At 33.1% G+C, this 25,905-nt stretch overlaps 2 protein-coding genes across 3 annotated transcripts in view; one reads left to right on the top strand and one right to left on the bottom strand.

The window, feature by feature from the left end:
- LOC139515811 (general transcription and DNA repair factor IIH helicase subunit XPD-like) overlaps window positions 1-6,388 on the bottom strand; it is a 55,394-nt gene extending 49,006 nt beyond the window's left edge. Inside the window, exon 1 of one of the 2 annotated variants that reach the window (XM_071305509.1) lies at window positions 6,305-6,388. In XM_071305509.1, coding sequence (XP_071161610.1) covers window positions 6,305-6,309 — 5 coding nt within the window. In that variant the 5' untranslated portion in view covers window positions 6,310-6,388. Of the gene's footprint in view, window positions 1-6,186 lie in introns of both variants that reach the window. The other variant, XM_071305510.1, reaches the window with a different exon arrangement.
- Window positions 6,389-15,975: 9,587 nt separating this feature from the next.
- Window positions 15,976-21,636, top strand: LOC139515033 (26S proteasome regulatory subunit 4-like; the record flags this gene model as incomplete). Its single annotated transcript, XM_071304593.1, has 5 exons — window positions 15,976-16,071; window positions 18,263-18,363; window positions 20,119-20,215; window positions 20,680-20,889; window positions 21,446-21,636. Coding segments are annotated over 5 exons (639 nt in total), but the record flags the coding sequence as incomplete, so codon positions are not given.
- Between the last annotated feature and the right edge of the window lie 4,269 nt (window positions 21,637-25,905).

Genomic DNA, 25,905 nt, shown 5'->3' with positions numbered 1-25,905 from the left:
ACATACCTTTTCAAGACGTCATAATAAATTATTTGGACAAGTCTTATCATTGCTTATGGGTGCTGTTACATGTATACCTAATCAGGGGTCGAAATTAGCACTGGTCTGGTGGTTCGTGACCAGTAGAATTTGTGTTGGACCAGTATATTTTGTCAGCTAGTTGTCCGGCGGACCAGTTGAAATTTGTCGATAAATATCACTGATTCCATCACAATCACGGTTTGTTAAAGAGAAAATTTACCTGCGAAATCAATTACAAAGTACTAGGGAGTACTTAGTATTACAATTGATCAAGTTAATTAATGTCTTGGTGAGCGTCCTTCACAACAATACAGAATGTGGAAATATTTGGAAGGATTTAAACGGCTGAAAAAATTAAATAAGTGACATCCAAAAGAAGAACTAAATAAAGTTTATGAAATTGACAAAAGGAAAAGTTAATATAAAGAAACATGGGAAAAGATCTTGATTGGTTAAATTATACAGTTGATCACAATGTTTTGAATTGTATAACAATTGTAAAATTTGCAGTGACAGACCTCAATAAGAAATGTATTTTTATAACGGGATCTTCAAATTTTAAGTTAAATTCTGTACTTGCTCATGAACAATCAGAACAGCACAAAAAATCTACGGGAATAAAAGAGAGGAAATACCCGAGGAATCAAAGGCAGGGAAAATCATTCAAACTTTAAATCAAATTGTCAAATGAATGCAATTTTTTTTAGGACCAGTAATTTGGAGAGGGAACAGTAGATTTTTCATTCCACTGGCCAGTACACAAAACAAGAGGCTCTCAAGAGCCTGAATCGCTCACCTTAATTCTTTTGGTTAAATCTCTCATCAATGATTATTTTGGCTTTTCAATTTATTTAAATGTTTTTTGGATCGTCCTATTTTCTTCAAAAGCCAAAAAAAATAATCATTTTCTCCTATGTTCTATTTTAGCCATAGGAGCTATGTTTCTTGACATACAAGGAAATAAAATATAAAATTTATACTAGATACTCTGAAACTCATTTAGCCTAAGTTTGGCTGAAATTGATACAGCAGTTTCAAAGGAGAAGATTTTTTAAAGTAAGTCAACATGATGAACAAATTGTGAAAAAAGTCTTTAAAGGGCAATAACTCCTTAAGGGGTCAATTGACAATTTTGGTCAATTGACTTAATTGAAGATCTAACTTTGCTGAACATTATTGCTGTTTACAGTTTATTTCTATCTATAATTATATTCAAGATAATAAACAAAAACAGCAAAATTTCCTTAAAATTATCAATTCAGGGGCAGCAACCCAACAACAGGTTGTCTGATTCATCTGAAAATTTCAGGGCAGATAGATCTTGACCTGATAAACAATAATACCCAACGTCAGATTTGCTCTAAATACTTGGGTTTTTGAGTTATAAGCCAAAAACTGCATTTGACCCCTATGTTCTATTTTTAGCATTGGTGACCATGTTTGTTGATAGATCATAACTTCGGATACAATTTACAAACTAGATACCCTAAGGAACATTCAGTTAAAGTTTGGAAGTATTTGGCCCAGTAGTTTCAGAGGAGAAGATTTTTGTAAAAGATTACTAAGATTTACGAAAAATGGTTAAAAATTGACTATAAAGGGCAATAACTCCTAAAGGGGTCAACTGACCATTTCCGTCATGTTGACTTATTTGTAAATCTTACTTTGCTGAACATTATTGCTGTTTACAGTTTATCTCTATCCATAATAATATTCAAGATAATAACCAAAAACAGCAAAATTTCTTAAAAATTACCAATTCAGGGGCAGTAACCCAACAACAGGTTGTCTGATTCATCTGAAAATTTCAGGGCAGATAGATCTTGACCTGATAAACAATATTATCCCATGTCAGATTTGCTCTAAATGCTTTGGTTTTTGAGTTATAAGCCAAAAACTGCATTTGACCCCTATGTTCTATTTTTAGCAATGGCGACCATGTTTGTTGATAGATCACAACTTCGGATACAATTTACAAACTAGATACCCTAAGGAACATTCAGTTAAAGTTTGGAAGTATTTGGCCCAGTAGTTTCAGAGGAGAAGATTTTTGTAAAAGATTACTAAGATTTACGAAAAATGGTTAAAAATTGACTATAAAGGGCAATAACTCCTAAAGGGGTCAACTGACCATTTCCGTCATGTTGACTTATTTGTAAATCTTACTTTACTGAACATTATTCCTGTTTACAGTTTATCTCTATCTATAATAATATTCAAGATAATAACCAAAAACAGCAAAATTTCCTTAAAATTACCAATTCAGGGGCAGCAACCCAACAACAGGTTGTCTGATTCATCTGAAAATTTCAGGGCAGATAGATCTTGACCTGATAAACAATATTACCCTGTCAGATTTGCTCTAAATGCTTTGGTTTTTGAGTTATAAGCCAAAAACTGCATTTGACCCCTATGTTCTATTTTTAGCAATGGCGACCATGTTTGTTGATAGATCATATCTTCGGATACAATTTACAAACTAGATACCCTAAGGAACATTCAATTAAAGTTTGGAAGTATTTGGCCCAATAGTTTCAGAGGTGAAGATTTTTGTAAAAGATTACTAAGATTTACGAAAAATGGTTAAAAATTGACTATAAAGGGAAATAACTCCTAAAGGGGTCAACTGACCATTTCCGTCATGTTGACTTATTTGTAAATCTTACTTTGCTGAACATTATTCCTGTTTACAGTTTATCTCTATCTATAATAATATTCAAGATAATAAACAAAAACAGCAAAATTTCCTTAAAATTACCAATTCAGGGGCAGCAACCCAACAACGGGTTGTCTGATTCATCTGAAAATTTCAGGGCAGATAGATCTTGACCTGATAAACAATATTACCCCATGTCAGATTTGCTCTAAATGCTTTGGTTTTTGAGTTATAAGCCAAAAACTGCATTTGACCCCTATGTTCTATTTTTAGCAATGGCGACCATGTTTGTTGATAGATCAAAACTTCGAATACAATTTATAAATTAGATACCCTAAGGAACATTCAGTTAAAGTTTGAAAGTATTTGGCCCAGTAGTTTCAGAGGAGAAGATTCTTGAAATAGTTTACGACGACAGACGACGACAGACGACGACGGACGCCAAGTGATGGCATAAGCTCACTTGTCCCTTCAGGACAGGTGAGCTAAAAAGCTTAAATTCGACCCCTGCTAATCATTTGCACTTTTTTTTTGGCAAAACAAAAATTATCCTATTTGGGGTTTTATATCCCAAATGGTACATTATACAACATTTGGGAGAAAATCCCCAACCTGATGAAAATGATGAACCATAAATAAGAATTTTTTTATTTGATTTCTTTTTTACTGATGTAACAGTAAATTTGGTCCGGTAGTAAAATTTGTCCCACAGACTTTTTTTCCTAGTTAATCAAGTCCATGTCCATGATTTTACTAGGAATATAAGTCCTAGGACAAATGTTCCTAGGAAAATAAGTCCATAGCTAGTAAATTATGTCTGGCAATTGTCCGAAGACTTGTTTTTCTTATAGTTTTATTATATCATATAAAAATATATTTAAAATAGATGAAAAAAATGTTAGATAAGATTGGAAAATTTCCTTATTTTTACATAAATTTTATTTAAAAAATTGATACACAACTCTTTAACAATATTAAAACATACAATGTATTACATTTATATTCACCTTTTAAAATTAAGGGCATGGACATTTTAACCTAGAACTATTAATGACATGGACATGATTTCCTAGGAAAATTAGTCTGGAGACAAATTTTATTGAACAGATTGATACACAACTTTTTCATTTTGTCTTTAGCAATATTAAAACATATTACATTCATATTCACCTTTTAAAATTAAGGGCATGGACATTTTAACTTAAGACTACATGTATTAAGGACATGGACATGATTTTCTTGGAAAATTAGTCTGGGGACATGAATTTTATCAAAAATATAACTATGCAACTCTTAAACATTACTAAGGCCACACCAATTCGATCCCTTGTTTGACGGACCCGCCCGCACCTATTTTTTTCAAAACAGAATTTTTTTATTTTTTTTATATTCCCGCTTCCCGCATCCGGAATTGTAATCATGTCCATTTCCCGCACCGTTTTTTGTTGTTGTAAATATTATAAAAAGATATCAACATTTGTTAAATCACAGTGAGTCTAACCTGTATATAACGATTTTAAACATAAAAGCACCCCACCACACTGTGTAAATATCTGTGAGAATATTTGTTTCAGCATGAAACCTGGAGTGCTCCGATAAAAAGTTATAACAGCGGGTATTTCCGTGAAGAACAAAAAATTGGTTTCTTTCCCCCTTACTTATATTCCCTATCAAAAAAATGTTCGTTGTTAGAATAAAGTACAAAGAACTTCTGAAGGATTTGCCTTCAACTGTAATTATATTGTATGCTGGCGAAACAAAACTATCCATAGTCGCTGCATGTTTATGCACCTGTCCTGATTGATTCAGGAGCATGGCGTTCAGCAGTTATCGTTTGTTGATGTTGTTCATTGGTATTATATAAATTAGATCGTTGGTTTTCCTGTTCGAATTGTGTACGCTAATAATTTTGGGGTCCTTTATAGCTTGCTGTTTGGTCTTTATCAAAGCCCTGTGTAAAAGGCCGTACTTTGACCTGTGTTTGTTATTATCAGGTTGAGAACAACCCTCCCTCAGACAAGGGGTCATTTTACTGATGTAGAAAAGAAAATAGTTCTTCTATACAAAACCTTTGAACACTTAGAATTTTGTACTCAAAAAGAGGAGAGTTACATCCTATTTTAAACATTTTTTCTAAAAGAGGGGTCCACTAATTTTGAATAATATTAAACTGTTAAAGTAAATGTGTTAACATGGTTAAAGTCCAGGAATATTTCTAAATTCTTGGACATGTTTTGACCATTTAATACCAGATAGATATATATTTCTATTAGAAAATATGAGCCCTTTTGTACAAACAAATATATTATAACTTATATTGATCCCTCATAAAACATGTAAAAGGGATATTTATAACATTAAGGGGTTGCCCCAAAACTGATTATGATTCGGATGGAGAATTGTCTCATTGTCAGTCACACATACATAGACCAGATTTAATTATTTCTTGGTGAACAGGGAAAAAATACTTCAGAAATTAAAGAAATGTCAAAGTACAAGTGATAAATCAAGTTTTAATATTGTCAAAACCTATTATTTTATGTTTACAAAAAAAAATTATAATCGCTCGCCTTTACTTTTCAAGCTTCGCCTCAAAAATTTGCAAATTAAATATTTTTTTATTAAAATTTTCAAATCGCTCGCTCACCCCAAATTTTGGAGTCCAAAAATCCGTAGAACAAGAAATTAAATTGGTGTGGCCTAAAACATAACATTTTAAATTTCCATGGTTTGAATGTACATGTAATTGAACTTATTATATGATTTTAAAGGACATGATTACCTAGGAAAATTAGTCTGGGGACATATATTACTAACATCGGACTAAATATACTAGTAAATTCTGTAACCATGGACTTTTTATACTACATGTAGTAATGTTTGTCCGCCCAGACATTTTTTACCAGGACAAATTTATCACTTACATAAACACGAAGTTCAAAAAAGTTCAAAACAATGTGGCTATGTTTTCATGAGACCCGGATAGCTTTAATTTTGTTATATGAATTAATTAGGAACTGAAATTGTCAACATTGTTTTTATTGCACACTAATTGTTTTTATCAGGATTATATAATCTGACAAAGGCATCATTTTTTTTTTAAATAGCCCTTATTACATGTATCTGTTAACCTTTGACACATTGTTTTCTTAGTGGTCAAGTAAATTGTCGGCCACTTTAATTTTCAACTATTTCTGGCAACACTTACATATTGACAATTTATTAATATTTTTTCGTAAACAATATCGATTATTTTGCATATAAACTAATTAATTTAATAATTATTCTTTATTTCGAATCCCCCAATTTTAATAGTTTTCTATCGGCTGACTTGTTTACTTGTTCCAAATGCTAATTTACTACGTGACACGATAAGCTGTCATCAAAACAAAAAATCAGTAATCCCGCTTTTCGGGGCATTTAAATCTTAACAGATTGATCAGTTTCCAGTCCCGTTAGTATAAAATTATAAATAGTCCTAGCTGATGCTGATAAATTATTTTTGCTACTCTAGTTCTCCCTATTTGAGTTTTTTTTAATTTTACACTTCATTCTTCATCTATACTTAATCTATTATGGTATTTTTCTAACAAGTAGGATTTTGATAATTAAGACGTAAAGCATTACTTCATGATTCAACTTTTTAAACAAATGTTGCTGATCATGCCGATTTGTTTTCACCGGAAGTAGTTTTCGGATCTAAATAACTACCTATGTATGTATGTACTGGTAAATGCCTCCGATATCCGAAGAACCCCTCGAAAGCTGCGAGGGTACAGTGGCATCCATGTACACTCCCTAACGGGATTAATGGAGATGTGTCACTAACGTATATTTATACGACAATTATTTTTACAAGGACAACCAATCCCCACCCAATTCAACACAAAGGGAGTGCTAGGACACCGGGAAGTCTGTTATTGTGGTGGAGGAAGCCGAAGTACTCGGAGAGAACCACCGGGCCACTCGGTGGAAACAGACAAACCAGAGAGATATCAGAAGATTGATCTCCAGGTCAAAGTAGGGACACTTTGACCAACCGAGGCCCCCAACGTACCCATTCTAGTTTAAACTCCGGTCTGGGTACCAGAGATGTGTGTGAGAGGGTGAAAATTACCCTTCTAATGTACTGAGATTTTTAGCACCCCGAGTGAGAATCGAACTCGGGACCTTCAGCACTGTAGCCATCGGTCTTAACCACTAGACCACGAACTCACACAAAATACATCCTTTGTTAACAATATAAGGCTGCTGCGGTCATAGAGTGTTGTCAGCGACGTCCGCGTTGTGGCATTTGTTGCATCCGGCTGTGGTCTGTAGTACTTTTCGTTGTGTTTAATGAACTCGTTTAAGGTTCATCATAAGGAATTGAAAAATATGGCCGTGTTTACACTTCCAAAATTACTATGAGTACAGACAAACTGGTACATCCAGGAAAGTTTTAAGGCATGGCAGGAACTAGATATATAAAAGTTATATGAAGTCTACGTTTCAGAAAATTAAAAACTTACCTGGATTTTGATGTTCATTTTTTTCCAGTCTGCAGAAGATAGCAAAATAAACAAACACCCGAGTTTCATTTGATACGGTCCACTCAGATACACAGTTTAAACCTGTTAAATAACCTATTGTTTACAGGTGTCTATTGTCAATTTAAATCAATACTACTCACAACATTGATAATATGAGGGGAGCTTCTCAATCGTTTTCACTACTTAGTTAATTTTTGCACCTTCTGCAGGAACGAAAAAAAATGGATAGCAAAATCTAGAAAAGTTTATAATTTTCTGAAACATAAAATGCATTTAAAATTTATATATCTAGTTCCTGCCATCCCTTAAAACTGTTGCAGGTGTATAGGTTAGTCTGTACTCAGAGTAAAATTTGGGGTGTAAATACGGCCATTTTAGCCAAAAGGTTATGATGAACCTTAATTGATGAAATTAGTTGCATGTTACTGACAAAAATATATCGCAAATAATTTTAATTATGTAGAAGGGGAATTCCATTTTAAGATTGAGTCGATTCTATTTATATCTTCAGGGGGAAATGGTTGGATAATAGTTCATTGTTTTCTCGGAAATTTTAAGACGCATGATTGAATGGGAATGCATGGACATCAAAGATAAGGTAACACCATAGATGTAATATCTATGGTAACACTAATATATTTCTAGATTTTTATTAGTGTAAAAAATGAAGTTTCATTTCTTGCCATATCAATTTTGACTGTGTATACTGCATGAGTGGGTCGTCCAAAATGAACGACTGGAGCAACACAGAAAAACGTTGACTATTACTGGAAAATTATGTATTTTTAAACAACAGTGAATACTGTGGGTACTAAATGTATTATATAATCTAAAAAAAAAAATGACTTATTGAACAGTTCATAAATGGGGTCAAAGTCCATTTACTTGAATTAATTCGAGAAATATGCGGAAGTAAGTCAATTCAAAGGCGGATCTAGAGGGCCCTTGGGGGCCTGGGGCCCCTTTTCATTGGAAAATTTGGTTGATTATTTATATATGGAATCAATCAATCAATCATGACTGGAGCGGACCAACCCAGGTCATTCAGCGACCCCTTTTTATAAAAAGTTCTGGATCCCGGCGCCACTGTTAGCAAACAACACGATTCATTTTAATCTTGTTGAATAATGTTGATGTGATAACGTTTGCTTTGTGGTCTCCAGTATCATTTTTCCCTAATGTGACCTACCGAATTAGAATTATTACCGGGTTTGTACCGTGACATGAGCCACAAGTGAAACAGGATCAATTTACCCTTCCGGAGCACCTGGGATCACATAAAGTTTTTTTCGGGATTCCTGTTGCTGTCTTTAGTTTTCTATGTTGTGTGTTGTGTTTTGTGTACTATTGTTTGTCTGTTGATATTTTACTTTTTTAAGCTATGGCATTGTCAGTTTATTTTCGACTGACGAGTTTAAATGTCCCTCCTGTATCTTTCGCATCTCATTTTAATATAATTCAAACCTTATACTTAGCTATGCATTGACTGCTCTACTTATTTGTACAGAAATTTGTTTGCTGAAACTGAAATAATAAATAAAATAAATATACATGCAAGTTTATGCTCTCATTTTAGGTAATGTGATATTAACCTGGACATGATTTGATAACCATGCGGCAATGACAGAACTTTCACATTACGTGTGACCAATGTTACCTAAGCCTGTAACTCTCATTCCACAAATGTCCTACAATTAACTACCATGAGTAAAAGTAAGTAAACTTTGTTGTTATTTATTATACATATCATATGTGAATCATTTTAGTTAACGCACAAAATAAACCAAGTCAAATCTTAATTACCTATAAATATGATGTATTCACAGAAATAAATGAACTGTGAAGTATATATTAACGTCAATGAGACAAAACTAACTACGAAACTAACTACAAACAGTTTTACCAAAAGGGAAATTCTTATTTGGAAAAGGATTATACGACCTGAAAAGCACAGTAAATGTTTTGTTATAGTTTTTTCGAGATACACTTTACCAGGCTTTATTATCGTTTTGATGAAGACCAACTGGGCTCCTTTTGTCGCAGGTTGTTCCTTTGCTGTTATGAATGACTTTTTAATTGTCGAGTTTAAGCTATGTCTAGTTGTATTTGTTCCTGTCTAACAGAAATTCGCCTGGAAACTTTGTTATAAACAATGCCATAATATGTGTTCCGCTTGGAACAAACATCCTAAACCCTTTTTAACTCACCTGGAATAAAAGGTCAATCAATCACCTCTAAATACTTAGCGCCCGTCGATCTTCGATTGACACCCGTCGTTCTTCGACCGACGGTCCGTCCCCAATCGTCGTCTTGTCCTTCATCCGTCGTCCGTTGTCATCTGTTTACTTTTATAGAAATCTTCTCTAAATCTATTGGACTATATTTAATAAACTTAACCCCAATCATCACTTGGGTATATAGTTTAAAAAAATGTGTCCAATGATCAATGGCCTTCCAACCAAAATGGCCTACATGGCTTAAAATAGAAATAGGCGTCAAATATAAGTTTGACTATTACTTTTAAAACCGCTATAGGTAATGAAAATCTAGCAGGGAAAACATGTTCAGAATGTTGAGCTACATTTATTTTCGTGTGTGTCGAAACTGTGAAACGTCTTCTTATAAGAGTTCTTGCCCTCAAATGATGTATTTTACTATTTTAAAAAATGTTCGTTATTTAACTCGGCAATTATAGAGATTATGACCAGCAAGACAAGATCTACAAACAAGTCAAACGTGGCCAAATCTTCAGTCGACACCTTATTGTCTAATCAGTTATTGCCCTATAATAACGATTTTTGCCTAATTTCTAACTATTAAAGAAAGATAGACACTTTTAAAAAGAAAAAAAAAACAGCAAGATAATAGTTATCAAAGGTACCAGGATTATAATTTAATACGCAGACGCGCGTTTCGTCTACACAAGACTCATCAGTCACGCTCAGATCAAAATAATTATAAAGCCAAACAAGTACAAAGTGCATTTGAGGACTACTAAACAGGATCATGACTTGCAGATTAGAGGAATTTCGTTTTCGTGACAGCTTCACATAAACTCAACGGAAACGCAGCTTGAAAGATGTTATCATATTCTGAAGACACACTCTTCATGTAAAACGCAGATGAAATTAAAAAAAATGAAATATACCGACACCTTATATACATTATTGCCCTTCAACTTTTTGAATTTAAACATTCCCGATGAAGGTAAACCCAGAAAGGTGACACGCACTTAATTTTTATACGACTGCAAAATGTTTGCGTTCGTATATTATGACGATTTATACTGCACTCGTTCTATTTGAGCAGTCATAATGCGTTGACTGTATATTTCTATGTCATATACAGTCACTGACCCGCTATCACTTTTCCTCACGAATATTTAAATAGAAGTTGCCGAAATAATATTTAATTATTCATACGACCTCTTCAACCTGTTCTTGTTTCCCATGCATACAACTATGCATGGAACGACTCAACCTTGTTTCTTTTGCAATTATTGGAAAAACATATTTCATTTGTTAATAATTTTTGTTTGCAACCTATAAATCATTATGTTTTATGCTTATGGTTGATATTTTAGTCCATACTCAAACGATTTCGTTCACCATCGAGTGTGGGTTTCAACAGGTAAATGTACATTTCATTGCGTTGTATATTTCTCCACGAGCATGATATGAGGCCTTTCTAAAGGGGATTTCCCCAAATATTTAAATAAATAAATAACCTTAACGCATTAAACAAATTAAAATGTTTTTCTAGATTGCAGTATAAAGACAATAATAGTACATTGGCTAGAAACATCAACGATATAAGGATTCGGCCCGAAACGGGGAAATAGCTCGGCAGAGCATCGCATTTCCCCGTTTCTAAGCCTCATCCTTATATCGTTGGTATGTCAAGTCAATGCACTATTATTGTCTATATAAGTGTATGGATCTCTTTGAAATTTTGCTAGAAATATCAACGATATAAGGATTCGGCCCGAAACGGGGAAATAGCTCGGCAGAGCATCGCATTTCCCCGTTTCTAAGCTGCATCCTTATATCGTTGATATGTCAGGGCAATGCACTATATTATTGTCTATGTCTGTGTCGTCGTTGGAAGACATTTTGTTTTGCAGACAATAACATGAGTATAAGTGTATTGATCTCTAAGAAATTTTAGCCGACAAAGTTCCATACCACAATATAGGAAGGTTTGAATTTTTTATTTGTCTTTGTTGTAGGGGCCATGAAAGGAATAACAAACAAACATTTTTTTCTGGTTCGGAGACAATAACTTGAGTATGCGTATATTGAATTTGGGAGTTTTTGTCGTAGCTTTTTAATCAATGGCAAAAAAGGGGCAAAAAGTAGCAATTTTCTGGTTCACAGACTATAATTTGAAAACAAATATATGGATGTATGGATCTCTAGGCAATTTGACCACAAAGCTTCATACTACAAAAGAAATATTGGTATTGATTTTAGGGGTTACGGCCCGGCAAACGTTTAGGAATAAGGTACCGAAAAGATGCCGAAGACATTTTTGTTCATGGTGTATGGATCTTTTTAAAATTTTAGCTATATAGGTTCTATACCACAATAGGAAAGTTAACATTGATTTTGGGGGTTATTGTCGTAGCTGTTTAGTAATTACTGGCCAAAATTAAGCTATTTTCTGGTTCGCAGACAATAAATTGAGAATAAGTGTATGGCTCGTTATGAAATTTTAGCACTTGGTTCATATCTTTATGAAATCTTAGCATTTGGTTCATCTTTATGAAATTTAAGCATTTGGTTCCACACAACAAAAGGAAGGTTGGGATTGATTTTAAGGGTTATTGTCGTAGCTGTTTAGTAAAAAGGGGCTATAAAGGGTCCAACACAAGTATTTTTCATATTTCAGGACAATAATTATGTTTATACTGCACTCGTTCTATTTAAGCAGTCAAAATGCGTTGACCGTATATTTCAATGTCATATACAGTCACTGACCTGATATCACATTTCCTCATTAATTTAAATAGAAATGGCCGAAATTATAATTAATCGGAGTATTCATACGACCTATTCAACCTGTTCTTTTTCCAATGTATACAACGACTCAAACTTATTTCTTTTGCAATTTTCATAAAAAAAAATGTTTCACTTGTTAATATTTTTGGTTTGCAAACTATAAATCATTATGTTTAATGCTTATTGTTGATATTTTAGTTCATTAATCTCAAACAAATTCGTTCACCATCGATTGCGGCTTTCAACAGGTAACTTACATGTACATTTCATTGTGTTGTATATTTCTCCGCCTGCATGATATGAGGCCTTTTTATAAACGGGGAATTTTCACAATGTTTAAATCAAATAATGACATTAACACATTAAACAACAGTTGAAAATGTTTTTTTAGATTGCAGTATAAAGACAATAATAGTGCATTGACTTGACATATCAAAGATATAAGGATTCGGCCCGAAACGGGAAAATAGCTCGGCAGAGCATCGCATTTCCCCGTTTCTAAGCCTCATCCTTATATCGTTGATATGTCAAGTCAATGCACTATTATTGTCTATATAAGTGTATGGATCTCTTTGAAATTTTGCTACAAGGTTCCAAATCTTAAAAGAAACGATTTTTGTTTGTTTGTTTGTTTGACCTGAAAGTGGACAAGTTTGATAAGCAAGCACAAAACTAAAAAAAGATAAAAAAAAAAATGATAGATTGTAGCCATCAAAGAACACTGTCCAGTATTTGACAATTTGATGCAATAAAAAAAAAGTTAGTTCTGACTTAAATTTGAACCAATTTGAAAACTGGACCCAAATTAAAAAGTCTAAAACCCCGAAGAATTGCAAATATAAAAAAAGACCAATAATTTAAGTTTAATTTTGTAACAATGGGACCTTAATGGGCACCAATTTGAAGACAGACCCAAAATTGAAAATCTAAATACTAGTTATTAATCACATAATTATCAAATACACCTTTTATTGTCTTTTTTTATACGACTACAAAATGTTTTTTGGGTTCCAATTTTTTGGAGGATTCATAGAATTTTCTTCGAAACTTTTGAAATTTCTATTTTTTTTTTAAAGTTTAAAAAAGATATCTTCAAATGCACAATACTTTGCAATAGATTTTAAAGATATTTGACCACATTTATGTTGTGTCAGAAACCTATATTATGTCAAAAATTTGACCACAATCCAAAGTCAGACAGTATCAAGCATGAATATTGTGTCCAAACATGCCCCAACTATTCAGGCTGCGTTTAGAGGAGCATTTTATTATGAAATCAAGTTCAATTTTGGACTATTCAGACCTTGATATGGACCAATTAAAAAACAGGGCCTCAAATCCAATTTCTAAATACCTAGATTGAATAAACCTCAAGAATAAAAGACTTTAAATTAAATTGAGATTTTTCAAGAAATAAGAAATTGATACAAACTATCACAAAGTATTGCTTTTGGTCCATTTTTCATAAACCGTCGAGTTCATACCCCCCCAAATCAATAAAACCTTCAATTTCATTTATGGTATGAAACATCGTGGCACAATTAAATAGAAACCCATTGACATATTTAAGTTATTGAGTAGAAACCAGAAAACTCTTTTTTGGCCCCTTTTCCTCCTCTCATTCCGAAACATTTTTTTATACATTTCTTAGTTATATTAATCTTAATATCTGTATACTTTTTGGTGATGATTCAAAATTTCATTTTTGAGTTATTGAGTATTTTGTAAAAAAGGGGAGGTTTTTTTTTACATGTTGTGCCGTATCTCAAAAACAATTTATGATTATTGCTAAAAACTTTACACACTCTTTTGTTATATTCATCTAAAGATCTGTATACGTTTTGGTTTTGATTCAAAATTTTGTTTTAGTGATATTTAGTTTTTTGTTAAAACAAAAAGGTGGGGGTTTCACATGTCCCGCCGTGTCTCAAAAACAATATATGGTTATTGCTTAAAACTTTCTCAGAAACTATTTATGATATTGCATAAAACTTCCACACAAGACGTAGGGCGTATCATGCGCTCATGGCGCAGCTGTTTATTTTATTTATCATACCCGTACAACATGTGCAACTTCTTAGTAATTATTTTTTATATCCAACTAGGGGCATTCTGTTTTTCGGTCTTTGCGGCCGCCCGTCTGTGCCGCTTCAGGTTGAGGTTGTTGGTCAAGGTAGTTTTTGATTAATTTGAAGTCCAGTCAAATTGGAACTTAGTACACATGTACCATATGCCATGATCTTTCTAATTTTAATGCCAGATTCGAGTTTTGACCCACGATCCACTGAAAATAGAAAATGATTGGGCGATTGGGGAATCCGTACTATGGAAACAAACTAGTGTTATGTACTTATTAATAAATATTTATTCCATGATAAATTAAAATTCAAAGGTAAGGGTTTGGCTTTATCACTATTTTGATATGAGCGTCACTAATGAGTCTTATGTAGACGAAACGCGCGTATTACGTACTTAATTTCAATCCTGGTACCCTTCAGTGGCGGATCCAGAAATTGTCATAAGTGGGGGCCCACTGACTGACCTAAGAGGGGGCCCGCTCCAGTCACGCTTCAGTGATTCCCTATATAAGCAACCAAATTTTTTGGCCCGGGCCCCCTGCCCCCCCCCCCCTTAATCCGCCTATGCCCTTGATAACTTAAGTGTTGAAACATATTGTTTTCCCATGCCACACGGCTACATGCCTGTATCAAGCCAATAATCTTCTCAGTATAGTTAGGACTCTATGACCTTTTTTTATACAACTTAACTATTTTTTATCTTTATATATTTTTACAGATGGCTGATTTTGTTAGTTTCAATTGTTTGTGTTCTCATGTTGGCTCATCTAAGAAAAATTTTGAGCTCAACTATTTTATTGGTCAACAAATTTTGTCTGACTGATACATCTTGTGTTTGTATTTATTTTGGTTCCATTTGATTGCTACCTTAGCCGTAATTGTTACATTTTTTTGGATTTTTGGATCCTGAATGCTCTTCAACTTTGTACTTGTTTGGCTTTATAAATATTTTGATATGAGCGTCACTGATAAGTCTTAAGCAGACACAATGCGCGTTTGGCGTACTAAATTATAATCCTGGTATCTTTGATAACTATTCTAACTAATAACGAATACTTATTTTCCTTTTACGTATATCCTCCTTGTATTCACATTGCAATGTTTTATGTTTCCAGTTATTATATTTTTAAAAATTGTAACATATCAGCTCAGCCTCTTCAACTTTCAATCCATGCTATATATGGCATATGTTTGCTAACATAAACGCACATTTTGTTGCAGCAACTGAGCTATGGTCTAACCGTACACTAACCTGGACACACTATATACATATTGAGCCCAGGTGGTCGTGTGGTCTTGCGAGACCGCTGCTGTAATGGCCTGACCAACAATTTAAAGAAAATAAAGACTTGAAAATTCATAATGGACTAGTATTTATCTCCCCTTAATAAGGATGTCCTGTTTTGACTTCATGGCATTTGATGATATACATGTAAGCTAAACTCTGATGTTTATAATACTGTTTTTTAGTGTTGACAGCTTGTAGAGTTCCAGTTTCAAGTTTTTCCAAATTTCAAAATGTATAATTTAAGAATGAATTATCTGATTATAGGGGGAATATGAAATTAAAAAAAATCTTTTGCATTACACTATCAAAGTAAAATATTTTGTCACAATAGAAGTGTAATTTATTTATGAATTTGATTCTGTTTAAGTTGTGGATCTGATTACATTAACTTTGATATTTTATTGCAGGTAAAACTCTGTTAGCCAAAGCAGTGGCCAACCAAACATCAGCAACATTTTTAAGAGTTGTAGGATCTGAATTGATACAAAAATATTTGGTAAGTGAAGGGTTTATTTGTATTTAGATATATTGATATCTTTAGAAATGTAATATATATACCTACCTACTGGTATTTTCTATTCAATAAAAATTCAAAGCAACAAATTTTCTTTGAAGCTTGACCAATTTTTGATTTGCAGAATTCTTAGTTCTTAGCTGATAGATTCTGAAAGTACAAATTTTCCTCTAACCATAACAAACTTCTCAAGTACAGGTTATCAAAAGGGATGCAAGTTACCTTTCGTTTGGGTCAGTGTTATCACATTCTGTATGGAGGATGATTATGTTTTCATATATTTTCAACATAACATCTTAAAATAACTTAAAAAATAATACAATACAAATATAAATCCTAGAAAACATGCCCTTTTTTAGCTCACCTGGCCGAAAGGCCAAGTGAGCTTTTCTCATCACTTGGCGTCCGGCGTCGTGGTCGTCGTCCTGCGTTAACTTTTACAAAAATCTTCTCCTCTGAAACTACTGGGCCAAATTTAACCAAACTTGGCCACAATCATCATTGGGGTATCTAGTTAAAAAAATGTGTCCGGTGACCCGGCCAACCAACCAAGATGGCCACCATGGCTAAAAATAGAACAAAGGGGTAAAATGCATTTTTTGGCTTATAACTCAAAAACCAAAGCATTTAGAGCAAATCTGACATGGGATAATATTGTTCATCAGGTCAAGATCTATCTGCCCTGAAATTTTCAGATGAATCGGACATTTAGTTGTTGGGTTGCTGCCCCTGAAATGGTAATTTTAAGGAAATTTTGCTGTTTTTGGTTATTATTTAGAATATTATTATAGATAGAGATAAACTGTAAACAGCAATAATGTTCAGCAAAGTAAGATCTACAAATAAGTCAACATGACCAAAATGGTCAGTTGACCATTTTAGGAGTTATTGCCCTTTATAGTCAATTTTTAACCATTTTTCGTAAATCTTAGTAATCTTTTAGAAAAATCTTCTCCTCTAAAACTACTGGGCCAAATTTAACCAAACTTAGCCATAATCATCATTGGGGTATCTAGTTAAAAAAATGTGTCCGGTAACTCGGCCAACAAACCAAGATGGCCGCCATGGCTAAAAATAGAACATGGGGGTAAAATGCAGTTTTTGGCTTATAACTCAAAAACCAACGCATTAAGAGCAAATCTAACAGGAAGTAAAATTGTTGATCAGGTCACGATCTATCTGCCCTGGAATTTTCAGATGAATCGGATAACGGTTGTTAGGTTGCTGCCCCTGAATTGGTAATTTTGAGGAAATTTTGCTGTTTTTTTGTTATTATCTTGAATATTATTATAGATAGAGATAAACTGTAAACAGCAATAATGTACAGCAAAGTAAGAACTAAAAATAAGTCAGTATGACCAAAATAGTCAATTGACCCCCTAAGGAGTTATTGCCCTTTATAGTCAATTTTTAACAATTTTCTTAAAATTTGAAGATTTTCAATAACATTTTCCACAGAAAGTACTGTTATAGATAGATATAATTGTAAGCAGCAAGAATGTTTAGTAAAGTAAGATCTACAAACACATCACCATCATCAAAACACAATTTTGTCATGAATCCATCTGTGTCCATTGTTTAATATTCACATAAACCAAGGTGAGCGACACCGGCTCTTTAGAGCCTCTAGTTAGATTTAATAAAATATTCTTATTCAAGTTCAGATGAGTTTTGCTTTTGACCACTATCAGATATATAGTTAGTTTTGGAACTGAACAATGTTGGTACTTGACCAAACCGTACGAGTAGCATGTAGCCAAATAGTTGAGGAATGCCTTAAAAGAGCAATTTTGTATTTACATTCAAAATAGTACCAAAAATATGGGTTTTAGAATAATATGTTTCTTTCCCCATTGGCATTCGATAAATTTAGACAGCAAACATTTTTTTGTTTGAGGTTGTTTGGCAATCCTCCATTAAATTATACTTTATTAATAGGTTATTCTTCATTTCATAATTTACAGAGAAACAAAAATAATTCATTTTGCTAATTATGTTAATTTTGAACATAATGAAGTAATTAAACAATTATGATTAATCAGATTTAAAATTTACATTAATACTTTAATACTTCAGTTGAATCGTGATAATTCAAATTTTGTTCTCATTAATAGTACAGTTTATATGAGATATTAAAAAGAAATTGACTAATGTAACACTTTATTATTTGTAGGGAGATGGTCCAAAACTTGTGAGAGAATTATTTCGTGTAGCAGAAGAACATGCTCCCTCAATTGTATTTATAGATGAAATAGACGCTGTTGGTACCAAAAGGTTAGTACTTATATGTAGACTGTTACCAACAATGATGAATCTACTTTGAAGGAGTGTGTACAGTCTAAAGCTGTGTACTTGTAGATTTTGATTTATAACTTTATATGATATGCAAGCGGGGGGCATCATCTGTGTCCCATGGACACATACCCCCTTATTTCTTTTATCACACACCATTCAGATGGCACTTTGAAAATCTAAATCTTGTCTTTCAAAGTAGCATATGATTTAATCATTATTCATTTTGGCAATAAAAATAACGCATGAAAAGAAATAATAACAAATCATTCTTCAGGCCTCTACAATAACTTTTTTTTCAACTTGTCCAGTAGGACAAGTACATACCAAAACTAACTTGTCCGAATGAAATTGTTACTTGTCCAAATTTTTTTAATTAAAAATAACCTTTTTACATCTGAAGTTGATTAAAGGAACAAAACGAATTTAAACAATAGAACAGAATTTGATGTATTTCTTTTGAAATACATTGGTACTTTTCAAAAATATGAGTCAAGTACAACTGAATCTAGTCATGTCACAGGACTTAGGTTCTAGTTCTCATCAATGCTAGTCTCATCAGACTCTGAACATGAGGCACCATCTGATAGGCCTGTACACTCATTTAAAAGTTTATTTAAATGCAATCAAGATCAATCAATAAAAAGAAGAAGATAAGGTCTGAAAGCCAATGAGACAACTCTCTACAAGAGACCAAATGACAAAGAAATTAGCAACTATAGGTCACCATATTGCAAGTATTGTTTTTTTGCTACTTATGATCAAATCTGATTTTGTGAATTTTATCATGTTTATGGTAAATACAAAAAAAAAATAATTTGTGAAAAAAATACCTGTATGGTATTTATTATAAGAAACAGAATAAGGTAGCAAAATGAGTTACTGATTTGTCTTGGTCCCGAAATGTCTCCTGCCTTGCCAAACTGTCTATCAATCATGTCTACTCAATATGTCTCCTACGGTGCCAAACTGTCTATTAAACTTGGAGCTAAACCTGTCGAGGTGACGAACTGTCCTGTAAAGTTGCCTTATCTACAAAGCGCATCATTGATTTGGATCAGAAAGACTGGTTTCCAAAAATAGTTTACCTTTTACCTTTTAAAAAGTATCTGACAAAGAACCAGTTAAAAATTATTGTTTGCAAGTAAACATGATGAAGAAAAAGGTTTTGCATTTGAATAAACAGAATACAGAAACATGTCAAATAAATATTTGTTTTCTTGTTTAATGTTTATAATTACTTTGTTCATCAAAGTTGGATTAAATTTATTTTCTGCAGAATAATTGTACTTGTCCCGACGGACAGGCTTGATACAGCTTTTACTTGTCTGACCTTTTTTCCCTCTGGTATCGGACAAGCGTTATTGTCGAAGCCTGTTCATCAATGAATCCTAACAAAAGAACAACAAAAGATACCATAGGGACATTGAACCTATAAGTTGAAAATAGACTGACAAGACCATGGCTACAAAAAAAAAAACACAAACAGAACTCAAAACATTCATGTTTTTGCAATTCTATGATTTTTGTTCTATCTTTGAATGTTGGTACAGTGAAACTAGTAAAGCTTATTATGCCATAAAATTATTTCTTTTACAATATTCAAGTTTCTCTCATGTCTCTTCTACAGAAAGAAAGGAATTACTTGATCCTTAAGTTTGGTGAATCTTGTCTTTAGATGTTACAATGACTTCATTAGATCTATATTGAGAATGATTATAAGAATCTATTTTACAGATATGAATCAAATTCTGGAGGAGAAAGAGAAATCCAGAGAACTATGTTAGAACTGTTGAATCAGCTGGATGGTTTTGATTCTAGAGGTGACGTCAAAGTGAGTATTGAAAGATTACACTTAATAGCACTATAAACATGTTAAAATTTTTAAGTAACCAGTTTTAGCTTAGATAGGGTGTTAAAGTAAAAACTGATTTCAGTCTTTAATAAATGAAGTAGGATATGTTTTAAAATTTTTACATCAATGGGTTTATCAACCAGAATAAAAAAATTGAAAATGTGCCCTTTACCATCAGGGTTCAAAAGGTCATTTTTCAGCTAACATCAACATCAAATTGAATAGAATTTATTTGTGATTTGTCAAATTATTCTTTTAGTGATTTGTTACAGGTCTCAAATAACTATCCTTTACCATTTCCATACTGTCAGACCAAAAAAACTTTGATGTGGTGTAAAAATAACACAGACAATCTTAACTAACAACTCCAGATATACGAACAAACTCAGCTTTAAAATTTTTCATACATAATTATGTAACTGTAATAAATTGATTATTTTCAGGTTGTTATGGCAACAAATCGAATAGAAACATTAGATCCAGCTCTTATTAGACCTGGAAGAATCGACAGAAAAATTGAGTTTCCTCTGCCAGACGAGAAAACCAAAAGGCGAATCTTTAATATTCATACCAGCAGAATGACATTAGCAGAGAATGTAAACATTGATGATTATGTCATGGCAAAAGATGATCTCTCAGGTGCAGATATTAAGGTTAGTAGAATGTTCTTAATCTATTTTTAGATAAGAGTGGCATTGTTATACAAAAATAGACTGATTTATATCAATGATAACAAAAGCTTTATCATTAATATCTGTTGTCATTATTTCCCTCGATCAAAAAATGAATTCAGAATGGAAACTGGGAATATTTCAAAGAGAACAACCCCATCAAAGAGCAGAAAACAGCTCCAGGTCACCCATGGGTCTTCAACGCAGCAAGAAAATCCTGCACCCGGAGGTGGTCCTCAGCTGGCCCCTAAATAAAATTGTGTACTATAGAAAAAACTGTCATCCAGTGTTAGATGTTTTTAAGAAAATACCCAACAAATTGACTTTAGAAAATACAGAGAAATAGGTTGAAAGTTTACATGAAAAATACAAAGAAATAGCTGGGAAGTTCTCATGAAAAATACAAAGAAATAGCTGGCAAGTTCTCATGAAAAAATGCAAAGAAGCACAAGGTTACTTTTGATTTAAAATTATTACTAATAAATTTTCAGGATGCTATAACTTTAAATTAATTATAAAATTCTTGAAATATTTGCAGGCTATTTGTACAGAAGCAGGATTACTGGCTTTGAGAGAAAGAAGAATGAAAGTAACAACTGAGGACTTCAAACAGGCTAAGGAAAATGTGCTCTACAGAAAGACAGAGGGAACACCAGAGGGACTTTATTTATAGTGATAAAAAACAAACTTATTTCACGTTGTTTCTTGTATATTAAAATTTATAAATGATTCAAACGTATTTGTTTCACCTTTTATGGAATAGTATTTACTTTGTCGCTATGCTTATTGATGGTACTTGGTAGTATAATCGAATATTGTTTACCTTTGTAGCTTTGTGACCTCGAAAAGGTATGACAAGATCAAGTTGGGCTCTATAGTTGCAAGCATGGAATTATGTTTTTGACATTCAAATGACATTGTCATCAGGTAGTAAATATGGTGTTGAATTAAAGTTGGGTAATTTAAATTCTGAAGCAATAACATTAACTTTCCTTATATCTGCATTCATGATCTGTTTTGTGCACTTCAAGTGCTGTAGTTTGTATCAAAACAGAGGCTTTAAAGTTTGGTATTGATTCTCAGTAATAAAATCAGCATTTGCAAGTAAGATCAAAGAGTTATTGAAATAATAAACAATGCAAAGACACCAAAACTAGCAGACATAGAGTTCAAATTTGACAGTGAGTCACTAACCATTCTAAATTTAAGGTGGTACCCAACACTTGCACTAAAATTAATTTGGCTCGTTTAATTTTCATAAAATTTTGTTAAAGTACTTATTTTGACCCTTAAACAAAAATTTCAAAATTTCAAAAATTTTGAACCAACAGTTTTGTCAGAAAAATTACACTGGTTATATAGCAGTTTGACAAACACCAATTTTTATACGCCTGTCTTTTAGACGGGACGTATTATGGTATACCGTTGTCGTCTGTCCGTCCGTCCGTCCATCGTCCACACTTCGGACAATAACTCAAAAACACTTTCACCAATTTCCATGAAACTTAAGTGAATTGTTTTTATCTATTGACGTTAGCTCCCTTTCGTTTTTTTTTAATTTCAGATTTTAAGTTTTGGATTTATGGGACTTTATTCATAAAAAAGGGGGGATTTTCAACACTTCGGACAATAACTCAAAAAGGCTTTCACCAATGTCCATGAAACTTTGGTGAAATGTTTATATCTATTGATGTAAGCTCCCTTTCAATTTTTATAAATTTCAGATTTTAAGTTTTGGATTGATGGGGCTTTATTCATAAAAAAAGGGGGATTTTCAACACTTCGGACAATAACTCAAAAAGGCTTTCACCAATGTCCATGAAACTTTGGTGAATTGTTTATATCTATTGATGTAAGCTCCCTTTCAATTTTTATAAATTTCAGATTTTAAGTTTTGGATTTATGGGGCTTTATTCATAAAAAAGGGGGATTTTCAACACTTCGGACAATAACTCAAAAAGGCTTTCACCAATGTCCATGAAACTTTGGTGAATTGTTTATATCTATTGATGTAAGCTCCCTTTCAATTTATATAAATTTCAGATTTTACATTTACGTGTTATGAATTTTTATGCTTAAAAAAGGGGGGATTTTCCAATTTTGGGACAATAACTAACACTTTCACAAAATTTTATGCAACTTTGATGAATTGTTTATATCTATTGACATAAGCTCCCTTTCCGTTTTTATAAATTTTAGATTTTACGTATTCTTAAGTAATGAATTTTTATACTTAAAAGGGGGATTTTATGAAACTTTGGTGAATATATTAATGTAACATCCCTTTTGATTTGTATATATATATTTCTAGTTGATCATATAAATTCATTTAAAGCATAAAAGACAAGTTAAAAGAGCAACAGGCGTATCATGCGCTAAAGCGCAGCCCTTTATTATCATTGAGAAGTTTAATATTCCCTTAACAACACAATGTAATCAAAACGTTTAGCTGACTTTACAGAGTTATCTCCCTGTAGTGTTAGGTACCACCTTAAGATCCTATTTAGCTTATTCAAATTGCAAAGCTCTAGCTTGTGTAATAGTGTCCTCACACACAGTCTCACAGTCTTATTTACAGCAGGATGGTAAGCATTCAGTCATCAGTCAGATATATGACTGTTCTGGAATATCTACTTGTTAACCTTCTAATATGAGCAACTCAACAGGTACCACATGAGGAGCTGGTTCTGCTGTTCTGGAATATCTACTTGTTAACCTTCTAATATGAGCAACTCAACAGGTACCACATGAGGAGCTGGTTCTGCTGTTCTGGAATATCTACTTGTTAACCTTCTAATATGAGCAACTAAACAGGTACCACATGTGGAGCTGGATCTGCTGTTCTGGAATATCTACTTGTTAACCTTCTAATATGAGCAACTCAACAGGTACCACATGTGGAGCTGGATCTGCTGTTCTGGAATATCTACTTGTTAACCTACTAATATGAGCAACTCAACAGGTACCACATGTGGAGCTGGATCTGCTGTTCTGCAATATCTACTTGTTAAACCTACTAATATGAGCAACTCAACAGGTACCACATGTGGAGCTGGATCTGCTGTTCTGCAATATCTACTTGTTAAACCTACTAATATGAGCAACTCAACAGGTACCACATGTGGAGCTGGATCTGCTTACCATTCTGGAGCATCTAGTTATATCACTCCTGGTTTTTGTTGGGGTACCTGTTGATCAGTCTTCAGTTTTTTTTATGCCCCACCTATGATAGTAGAGGGGCATTATGTTTTCTGGTCTGTGCCTCCGTTCCTGCATCCGTTCGTCCGTGCATCCATTCAGGTTAAAGTTTTTGGTCAAGGTGGTTTTTGATGAAGTTAAAGTTACATCAACTTGAAACTTAGTACACATGTTCCCTATGATATGATCTCTTTTAATTTTAATTCCAAATTAAATTTTTGACCCAAATTTCACGGTCCACTGAACATAGAAAATGATAGTGCGAGTGGGGCATCCGTGTACTATGGACACATTCTTGTTTATGTTATGTTTTGTATGCTGTTTGTCATTTGTTTTTTATTCATTTTTTGCCATAGTGTGGAGTTTGAATATCTTTTTGGTATTGTTTGCCTCTTTGATTAACATAGTTTTTGGGGTTTTTTTTCTTTTTTTTTCACTTTGAACTGTAATGCCTTAAGATATATGTGATTTGAATTTTGGTTAGTTATGGTTGCCTCTAATTTACTGCATACAAATGTTGTAAAATATCAATTGTTTGAAACATAAGCTGTTGCTTTACCTTGGACAAAATTTGTCATTTTATGATTCCCAGTTGATATTTTGAGACATATATAAAAGAAAAACTTATATTCATTCACTACCAGACTTGGAGCATGGCACATGGTATATTTATTTGTCTTGTTTAAAATCATATTTTGACCTCAAAATGCATTTGTTTTTTTTTGTGTCGTTGTGTTGTTGCCTCATTAGCACGAAGTCATCATCTTCTTATATTCATAACTTATATGGATTTCAGTGCTTTCATAAAAAAATATATAATAAAATGCATTAAAAATAGTGGTCAAAAACTAGTGGCCTAGATGCATAAAGTGCAACCTTTCTTTGTTCAGAATGTCTGATCGGTAGGGAAAACTTCAAAAGAGGATGCCTATTTTGTATTATCAACTTCTAATTTTTAGCTCACCTGTCCCGAAGGCTTATAACTCAAAAACCAAAGCATTTAGAGCAAATCTGACATGGATTAATATTGTTTATCAGGTCAAAATCTATCTGCCCTGAAATTTTCAGATGAATCAGACAACCTGTTGTTGGGTTGCTGCCCCTGAATTGGTAATTTTAAGGAAATTTTGCTGTTTTTGGTTATTATCTTGAATATTATTATAGATAGAGATAAACTGTAAACAGGAATAATGTTCAGCAAAGTAAGATTTACAAATAAGTCAACATGACGGAAATGGTCAGTTGACCCCTTTAGGAGTTATTGCCCTTTATAGTCAATTTTTAACCGGATTTTTGTGACAAAAATGTCGGTTATTGATTTGGGGATGTACGGCGGGCGGGCGGGCGGCAATTAAATGTTGTCCGTGCATTAACTCATGAACCGTTCAACCAAAGCTTTTAAAATTTTAATATGTTATTACTGACAACTATACGAAGGTCAAGTTCAATAATGGCGATTTTGACTTTTACCGTTCAGGAGTTATGGTTCTTGAAAGGCGGCAATCAAATGTTGTCCGTGCATTCACTCATGAACCGTTCAACAAAAGCTTTTAAAATTTTAATATGTTATTACTGACAAGTATATGGAGGTCAAGTTAAATAATGGCGATTTTGTCTTTTACCGTTCAGGAGTTATGGTTCTTGAAAGATTGAAAAATGGAGTTTTCAGGCGTGTCCGTGCATTTACTCGTGAACTGTTCTACCAAAGCTTCCCAAATTTTAATATGTTGTTACTGATGACAGAATGGAGGTCAAGTTCAATAATGACGATTTTGACTTTTACCGTTCAGGAGTTATGGT

The sequence above is a fragment of the Mytilus edulis genome, chromosome 3 (assembly GCF_963676685.1).
Source record: "Mytilus edulis chromosome 3, xbMytEdul2.2, whole genome shotgun sequence".
Classification (NCBI taxonomy): Eukaryota; Metazoa; Mollusca; class Bivalvia; order Mytilida; family Mytilidae; genus Mytilus; species Mytilus edulis.
Note: the sequence above shows the minus strand (reverse complement) of the source record. Positions and strands in the feature narration are given on the sequence as shown.